This window comes from Parambassis ranga, chromosome 4 (genome assembly GCF_900634625.1).
Source record: "Parambassis ranga chromosome 4, fParRan2.1, whole genome shotgun sequence".
NCBI lineage: Eukaryota > Metazoa > Chordata > Actinopteri > Ambassidae > Parambassis > Parambassis ranga.
In genome coordinates this window covers 896,942-906,493 of record NC_041025.1, presented here as the reverse complement: position 1 = coordinate 906,493, position 9,552 = coordinate 896,942, and the positions used below count along the sequence as shown (strand labels likewise).

The 9,552-nt window shown below is 40.5% G+C and overlaps 1 protein-coding gene across 1 annotated transcript; it reads right to left on the bottom strand.

The window, feature by feature from the left end:
• Nucleotides 1-5,239: 5,239 nt before the first annotated feature.
• dpt (dermatopontin) lies at nt 5,240-9,161 on the bottom strand. The gene is made up of 4 exons (XM_028404149.1): nt 8,830-9,161; nt 6,195-6,320; nt 5,985-6,092; nt 5,240-5,790 (listed from the first exon to the last, which is right to left on the bottom strand). The coding sequence occupies exons 1-4, from the start codon at nt 9,102-9,104 to the stop codon at nt 5,724-5,726; spliced, it is 576 nt and encodes a 191-aa protein (XP_028259950.1). The 5' UTR covers nt 9,105-9,161; the 3' UTR covers nt 5,240-5,723.
• Between the last annotated feature and the right edge of the window lie 391 nt (nt 9,162-9,552).

Below are 9,552 nucleotides of genomic sequence, written 5' to 3'. Positions count from 1 at the left end.
CCGTCTGCTGGTTGCGTTCCTACGTTCAAAGCGCGCGGCCGTTTCCAAACTTTCATTCATAAAATCCAGGCGTAGATTCATCCATGCGTTGTCGCTCCACAGTTCATCCATTACCAGTACCAATTCCAGCGATCATCTCAGCGGATCGAAGGTTTTTGACGATGTTATGGCGTTCATGTTCTTTAACTTTTGCCTTTAAAACAGGGCTCCGCTTCCTTGACTCACACACGTTCCAGAAATGACAAACTGAAGCTCGGCTCAATCCATTGTTTTATTTGGCTTCAATTTGATTCCACAAAATTAAATAAAATTTACGTGAGGTCAAAAACCGTGTCGATGCCCCATCCTCCACAATGTCTTTCCCCGAGCAAACAAAGGATCTGTTCCACCCTCCTCACCTGGTGATAAAACAGCTGATCCTAATTTGACGTCACTTTGCCAATTACTAGACTTCATTTTATCGATATGGAAAACGTAAATAAAGAACATAAAGAAATGGCTCTAACAGTCATATCTATGCAGAAATTTGCAAAGTTCCGAACACTAATTGCAAATGCCGCCATAGACGTCTTTTCTGTTAAATGTGTTTTTTACAGGTTAAACAACAGTAAACACTCTTTCATCTTTTCCCATCTATCACTCTTTCATCTTTTCCTCTTATATTGACATTGTTAGCAGCTGAAGACAAACGTATGGAAACTCACTGTGCTGTTCCATTAATCTGTGTTTTTTTTATCTTTTAATATCCTGTGGTTTTGTTTTAATGTGAAATGCCAATGGGATCTTTACAAAAGTTCAAATCCAACTTCAAACTAAACCAAAAAAAGTGTTCCTACAAGTCATATAAATCTGGCAGTCGTGGTCGTTTCCACTTCAGTGGCTTTCTACAAAAGAAACAGTCCCTATTAAAATTCCTGAGAATGGGTTCTGTGGATTATCTGGACTAACATGGATGTTGTTTCTGGAAAAACGTATTCATTGTTATGGAATTCACAGACACGTATATTTGTTTGAACCACAGTTTGGCATTGTGTACATATGCTATATATCACAACTTTAGGGTTTGTGACTTCTTAGAAACAGCTTAACAATAAAGACTTGGTCAGACAGAGCTGTGAAGGGTCTATACTGCACCCCTTGTTGTCTGACATGAAACGAGGCAACTGTTTTTGTCCCCGAGTGAGAGCAGCAAGAGCAGGCAGAGGCTCCCTAAAATAAACAGGCTATCTGTGCAGCCCCGGGGCTGGGTCAGGGTCACACTGCATGGTGCTCACTCGCTTGGTCTCTCTGCCCTCATCCAAACACAGCACCTCACTTTTCACTGCTGAGAAAAAATGTACTTGAGATAAAATACATAAAGTACAGTCCCTACCTTTATGAGGAAGATATAATATAAGATAAGATACAATGAAGATGTAAAGTGTTTGAAATTAAATTAACATGGCTGTATACAGATACCTATATATTTATGGAGTAGAGCAGTGCTTGTTTCAAAACATGCCTGTTCGTAGGGGCCTCTCCAATGAGAGAAGTCATTTGTCCCAGGTGTTGTGATTCCATGAACCTGTGTTCTGGTTCCCTGTTTTCTGTTACATCCTCAGTGTTGATGAAGATTTCAGTCGTAGAGAAGATTGAAGCAAGGCGCCTGGACTTTTTCTTGTAGCGTTTTCTTGAAGATGTTTCGCTGCTCATCCAAGCAGCTTCATCAGTTCTTGTTTGGTGGGGAAACATGGTTTATATGTGGTTACAGACCTCAGTGGGTGGGTCTGAATAAAACTGTGTGTAGTGTGTGTGTCTCATGTTTCCTGTTTTATTTTGAAAGTCCATGTTCCTCTTGTATTCCTGTGGGTTTTACTTCCTTCTTTTGGATTGCTTGCCCCACCCTGATGTGTCTTACCTCTGTCTTGTATCTCTATTTAAGTCCTGTGCTCCCCTTTGTTCTTGTCAGTTCATCTATGTTTCCATGCTGTTTACCCACTCCGTCATGTTCTCTGTGCTACCACGTCCCCCTGTGTGTTCTAGTCCTCCAGTTATAAAGCTCTTAGTGCATGTTCAATCAGGAAGACTCTGTTCTCTTCATCATTGATTAAAGCACAGGATTCACCAATCTTCTCTCTATCCGCCTCCCTGATCTCTCGCTCTCCAACCTTCTCTCACTCTCTTTCTCTCTCTCTCTGCACCCTTGCTCCCCCTCTCTTTAAATCATACTCTGGCCAGGTGATTAGTAGAGAGCACCTCCCTCACCAATCACCTGTCTGTCTGTCCATCCCTCACCTACCCAATCACGGCTTGGCAGGAAATTTAAAAGTCTTTCGTCTCCCCTCCAGCTGCCTTTCTGATCAACTCTGGCAACCCTCCTCCACCCCAGGTACCTCCTCTCTTCTGCTCTCCAGCCTTCTTCACCAACACCAGGTCTAGACCCGGAGGGGGCATCTGAATCTAGCGGCCTCTGCTCCTGCTTTTTCCCCCTTTAGATGTGGTCATTGTGTCAGGGTCTAAAATGCCAAAGCACATGCCAATTCATTGTATCACAATAAATTCACTCTTGTTCATTATTTGTGTTTTTGAACTTTGGCTTTTTAGTTGAAGCTCACCTGTTTTTAAATTTAAGTTTTGCGTCTTTTTTGAACCACACATAAAGGCAGGGGTAACGGGGCGAGGAGCAGAGTTAACATATGTTACTATCTTGACAAGAGGACAGTTATAATAATACCCTTACACAGCATTGTGAAAGCTACAAACTATTATCTATCATGGCAGCGGAGCAACTTTTCCAAAGGGCTCAGACAGCTTTGTTGTCATACAGATCGTTGCAGGAAATCTTTCCTGCCTCATGCCACACGACTGTATAATAACTCATCTCTGTGCCAGAGATAACACAGGCTGACTGCTGTAACTGACAGGTTTTGGCAGATATTGGCAGTGTCAGGAACTGGTAGCATAGCTGCTGTCTGCTCATGTCAACATGTCTGCATTGGAATTCCTTTTACATTTTAATACAACATGTAATAAGTGAATGTCACTACAGTACAGGTTTGATGTTCTCTGCACTTGATGAAAAATATGTGAATATATAGGTGTTGGCCAAAGGGGCTGAACAATATTAGCATAGAACTAACCAGAACTGAATAACAAAACATTCAATATTGCACATTTCTATTCAGTTTTTAATCAAAATGCATTTGTATCAGCAGCAGCAACATGAGAAATACTAAAAGAACAGTAATATATGTATATATATATATATATATATAAACACAGTATATGTATATGTATATATATATATGCATATACATATACTGTATATATATATATATATATATATATATATATATATATATATATATATATATATATACATACAGTATATATATATATATATATATATATATATATATATATATATATATATATATTACAGTGGCCTCTGCCTCTGAGAAGCTGGTATTGTGGGGGGATGGCAACATCCACTACTTAATCCAAACTCAGCAGTTTTGCTGCTACTGGATGTATCATTGACGACCCTATGTCCTTTAGGACTGACTGGCCAGGAGCAACATCTCCTCCACTCATAGTCTCTACTGTACAAAATATGTTCATCACAAGAATTTTTATTTATTTATTTATTTTGTCTATTTTTAGTAAGTTTTGCAATATACAGACACATTGTGCTCTTTTAAGTGTTAATAGCCAACACATACACATTCTGTTAAATACAGAAACTTTTTTAATCAGAGCTTAAATCCTTCTGTTCTATTGTGCTTTGCTCTCATAAATGTATACTTAGCTCTTAATTATATGGTGTCTAACTGCAGACTCCAGACAAAACTGTGGCTCCTCCCATAAACTCTAATTACAGCCAGTGTGAGTACTGTTCTGAAAGGATCACTTTTCATCTGACCGTAATGAAAACGTGTTGGAGGCAAGAGAGGATGGAGCAGTACAATATACCTCCTTGTGTTTTCCATTGCAGGAAGGAGCTTTCCACCACAGGGACAGTGGGTTTTCTAAGGGCAAGAGGCCTCTGAAGGCGTGCGGCTCGCCACTGGCCACTGGCTCAGGGGACAGCTGTGTAATGCTGTGGTGTCTGGCCCAGTTCCCTGAGACAGCAGCTGCCATAAACAAACAGTGCTGAAAGCCATTGGCCCAGTCCCCAGCTCTTTTCAAGACGGTCCCAAGAGCTTGCTGACCTTCAACCAGCTCACTCGATTAAGTTTGAATAGATCTGGAGAGTCCAGCTGGTCAAGAAGTTAAACACAAGTGGAGTGAGAATGAGAGCAACACTTTGTTTGCCAGTATTTGCTCTGTTCCTACTTAGGCTGACAGGCCATGAGATGGTTCTTGGGGAAAATAGATTTTATACATAAAAGTTCACAGAAAAGTTAGCCTTTATGTCCTGACAGGAAGCCGGTGTAAATTTAGCCAGGATAAAATACGAAGTAAAAAGCTATAAACATGGTCACATGACTACGCACAACCAATAAGTTTACTTCTCATTCCTAGGTTTATCCCATAACATTAGGTAATTTTGAACTTGTGTGTGATATTTGCACCTTCTGCCTGTGATCTGGCTTCCTCCTACGCTCCAAAGGCCCTAATGTTAGGTTAATTGTGAACAAGTTGGTTGTAGGTGTGAGAATGACTGTTTGTCTTTCTAGACTGGCAATCTATCTAGGGTATAGCCTGTTTTTGAATGCCTTACCCCAGCCACAGGAGAAAACCAGATGGAAGTGATGGTCAGAGCAGTCATCAAACCAACTTTCTCCTAAATGCATTTTCACTCAGGCTTCACACTGTGACAAGACAGAAGTGGATGATTCATGTATAATGAACAATAAAAATGTGACCATTGACCTTAACATTTGTTAGTTATATTTTGTTGCATTTGGCCGTTTTCTCATGTCCTCAGCTTTGTGTTGTGGCAGTATCAAACAGTGTTAGGTTCACCTCTGGCCAAAGGAACTGTTGATGTCATTATGGCTGAGTTTATCCTCCCTGCATATTTATGTCTATGTTCTCACATAGCTACATCATCCATTCTCACTCAATCATTGTATTCAATAACCTCAAGGCTCATTTTGCATTGCGCTTGAAACTAAACACAATAAAATGTTACTTTAAATACACAATGCTTTTCACATTTCCAAACAGTATGTGAATTTTGAAAACACTGGGATATTGCCCAACTGAACAAGACACCAATAAAGAACACAAAGACCCAAAGTTGAAGCAGGTGGGATACACTTTATTGTTTGCACAGCTCAGAGACATCCTTGCATTACTCCCAAATGTGGTAATCACTGATTACTTTTATCAGCATGGAGGCTGGTGCACTGTGTCTTCCACCACGAGCACCATATCATCATATGAGTTTGTTTAGGAAAGCCACATTGACATGCTGCCAAGAGGCTTCCTGTTCCTCCACAACTAAATAAAATGCTTAAATCTGTCCAAAGTGTTGGGTGGAGCCCAAATCCCCCAGTATGCCTGCTGTGTTGATGTTGGCTGATATGTGAATCTGCATGCGAGACTAATAAAAACTGTGGTTATTCAGGCATATTGTACAAGCCTGTGGTTGATCCTTTTATTAAAAGAAAATACATCAATGAAAACATGAACCAAATCAGGTATGTATGGTAATATGGCTTTGCTTAAATGAAGGCATTAATATGTATGAAAACCCTTTATGGATGTTATGAATGTATACAAATCTCCTTACAAGTTTATAAATTTTCAAAATCACAGTCAAAGTCTGTCATTCTGCACAGGATGTACTTCCACTGGCGATCTCTGAAACAAAAAGCAACATACCATCCTGTTAGTTCCACAGTCCACCAAACTGTGTTTCTTCAGCTTTTGTTGTCTGCTCCAATAGCCCTCGTAAAATTCACAATGCTTGAGTAGATCCTAGTTTCTAAACTCCTGCTGCATGAGATCACAGGTTTTACAAGTTTTAGATAAATAAACATATGTTTCGGACAAACCTTAGCACTCCACTGAAAGTGGTCTGGGCACCTCGGATGAAGTAACCATAACTTGGAACCACCAGCTCTCCCTCTTCTCTGAAGTAGTCAGGAATGTCTGTGGTCTTCCTGTGTAGCACAGAAAAAAAAGTTGCTTAATATGTTAGTGAATTTGATATTAGCGATTTTTTCATCTAAATGCATTTCTGTTCCTTTACTGAAAGAACGTACATGCAGGAGTATGGACAGCGGCGTTTGAAGTAGCAACAGTAGAACTGCCATTCACGGTCAAGAACGGATTCAAAGTACTTGCTTTGAACACCTGCCACCAGGCCATTGCGGGTGCACGTTGAAGTCCTGCAAAGAGACACGATTGTTTAAGTGATTTACTTAAGCACAATTTATACACTGTACACTTTCTCCTTGAAGTTGGGAGTTAAAATGATATGACTGTCTAGATTTTTGTTGGTGTTAATTCTAGTTTAATAATGGTGCAGTTTGTTTATGGCCCATACACTTCACTGTCACCATAACACATCCAAGAATACCAGGTCAAAGCAGCAGGGGATGCAGCATGAGTAGACCTTTGTCATGGCAACCTGGACGCAGCCTTCAGCCATTCAGCCAATGGGGTGGTTTCCCTGCAGGGTAATGTCCTACCCAGTGTAATTCAAACAGACAGCTGTGTAAAGGAGAGGCAAGTGTGGCTGTGATGAAGAGGTTCACCGTGTTTGCTGTTGAATCAGAGGGCAGCCAAGCCTAACTGGAAATACATTTAAAAGGCAACAATGTGTTCTGCTCTCCAAAGCAGAAAAGGTCATCTGAATGAGATCAGAGTCAGGGACCTGTTTTGTTGTATGGTTCAAGCTGCTTGATACACAGAGATGCCAGGCCACAACACTTCCTCCAAACACATCTTCTCAAAGTTAGTCCGAGTCCTTTAATTAGATCAACCTGTCGGTGTTGGTCAGTAACACATGTGGGGGTAAAGCATGCACAATGAGGTCAAATTCCAAGCCATGAGAAGGAAAGGTTTCTGTTCTTCCTTTTCAGTGGATGTGCACTCACTGGCTGTATTCTGGATCATCGTTGCTAAGTCTGTTTTGACTATCTGGTTTTTATGGACGACATGTTGCTGGAGTTCAGAAAAATGCTCTAACATGTGGCCTACAAAATACATTGTGATATCTCTGAAGGACCATTGACACAGCCTGTTGGATGGAGCTTGTTGAAATTCACTGGAGGAAGCGTTGTTCCCAGCAACTGTCAGCTGAAGACACATATGGTTGTTCTGGAGTGAGGCAGTGATTCATACAGGCCCCGGAGGGCCTGGCATTGTTCCTCTGAATGAGACAAGAGTGGGCAGACACAAAAGTAACACAAAAGATGCACATGTGGAAAGTATGAGGTGAAACTTTGTTTAGAGGAGACCAGCTGAAAGTTCTGGCAGGTTTTTATCACATCTGGCAAGCTGTTCAAAATGAATGGTAAACAGATATGTGTGTTTTTGTTTTCATCTGAAGTTCTGACTGGAACTGAATCCATCAACTGGTTTTGTTGATATCTGAAGTTCCTGTAATGTGCAGCATATGATTACCCATAAACTCTTCATGGTGAACAAAGTGCAGGAAGTCATTTTAAACTTTAGAATAGTAGAAACATTCTTTTTGATTCTATTCTGTTCTATATTTTATTGGTAGTCTATTTTATCATGTATATATCTTTCCTAACTTTGCTGTCTGTATCTGCTGTTGCAAAAATGCAACTTCCCCATTGTGGGACTAATAAAGGTTTCTTAATCTTAATCTTAATCTTAAATATCAATGGCTGTATCTAAAGAGTTGGATATTATACTTTACACACTTTACATAACTTTCTCTATTTGTTATCCTCAAACTTCTTAACTTGCTATTTTGAGTACATTTACAGTGTCAGGTATGGTGACGTATTACTCTGAGTTTAGTGTGTAATGAGAAGCACTTCTTATCATCTGTGGTTACCATTGGCTACGTAGCAGAATGAATAGGACCACAAAGCTATTTTTAAATGTGCTAAATTAGCGGCAGAATCAGCTGATGCAGTTGAAACAATACACGCTGTACCACAACATTAAACATGGCTGTGCAGTGTTTATCTTTCAATGAGGCCTACTACTCAGAAGCCATCCTTGTGTTTACAGGGTTAATTTACCTGATGCACTATGCACTGCACTGAAGACGGTGAAAACTGAGGAGTGCAAAATGCTTTACTCAACTGAACTAACCAGCAGCTACTGGGGTAAATTTCCACTTCCTTACTTCCTGCGTTTAGGTAACAGTGTGAAGTTGTAAAGGTGGTGACATGCTGAATCCTTTGCCAGGTCAATTCCACTCTGGATATACATTATATAAAAAAGAAATAAATCCCATTAGTGTCACCGTCCTCATTAAATTAATATGCACAGACAAGATACTTGTCTGTCAGCTGTCTTAGACATTCTCAGGTCACAGATATGGACTTCTTATTTCAGTGCATTTAGAACGCATTTATATTTTACTTATTCACATATAGCTGCAAACAGCTGGTTCAATCCCTGTTTGGCCAATGTGGTGTCAGACTGTCTGCAGTAAAATTATAACCTGAAGAAAAACCTACAGCAACACATCACTGAATTAAATCCTGTGTGTCTCTCACAAACTAGACATCCTTCAAGTAAAACTGCTGCAAATATGCGTAAACATTTTTTTATTGTTACTGTTTGTTCTGGACAGGTGTGAGGCACACACCCTTTTTCTCTTCTAACATACCTCAGCTCACAGCTGTAAATGAAAGTAGATAACAGGTATTAACAAGAGAGTAAAACACTGATATGTAACAGAGGACCTACCACTCCATCCCAGCACGGTTTATGTCATCCCACCAGCAGTCAGTGGGCTCCCCAAGTCCCTCAGGTGGGGGTTGGCACTCAAATGTCCACAAGCGATCAGAGCCATCCTTCTCACTATAGTAGCTCCTGATGGCCACAAGGACCTCTCGGTGTGGACACTGGAAGTTGAAGCTCTGGCGGTAGCCATTGACCCAGCCCATGTCATGGTGGTCTTGAGACTGAGCTGCCACTGTGGCCAGCAGTGACCATGCCAACAACAGCAGAGCGGGGTTCATGTTGAAGAGATCAGTCTTTCTGCTGCACTTCCTCACAGCTGCCTCGGTTTATACTGCTCGGAGCCTTTTGTGCTCCAGATGTTTTGTTTCCAGGAGTGATGTGTAATTTGCTGCTCACAGGACAAATCCAAGATTTGACCTGACTGCACATTTTAAGGTAGACTCTTAGACAGAGCACTGACACAGTCTTAATACAGATAAGGGTTTACCTTAAAAGACAGAACTTTCAGGCCACATATAATTCAGTATTTATGTGATGCTGTGAGGGGATTCATGTTTTAACCATCAGAACCCTCATATCAACTTTACAGTGTGATGATTTATGGAATTATATATTGTATAAGTTGGGTAGCATGGGAGTAGCAGAAAATTGTAGAGAAATATTTAGAAATATTTGACATGAAATTTTATTAAATCATGCTTAGCCCTGTGTCACTTTAAACCGGAT

Bases quoted from the DNA above. Each gene is read 5' to 3' on its own strand.
- dpt (XM_028404149.1), bottom strand. From the start codon at position 9,104: ATGAACCCCGCTCTGCTGTTGTTGGCATGGTCACTGCTGGCCACAGTG. The intron at 6,321-8,829 runs GTAGGTCCTCTG...GTCTCTTTGCAG, and splicing joins AACCGTGCTGGGATGGAGTG to GACTTCAACGTGCACCCGCA. The intron at 5,791-5,984 runs GTTTGTCCGAAA...TTTTTGTTTCAG, and splicing joins ACTTTCAGTGGAGTGCTAAG to AGATCGCCAGTGGAAGTACA.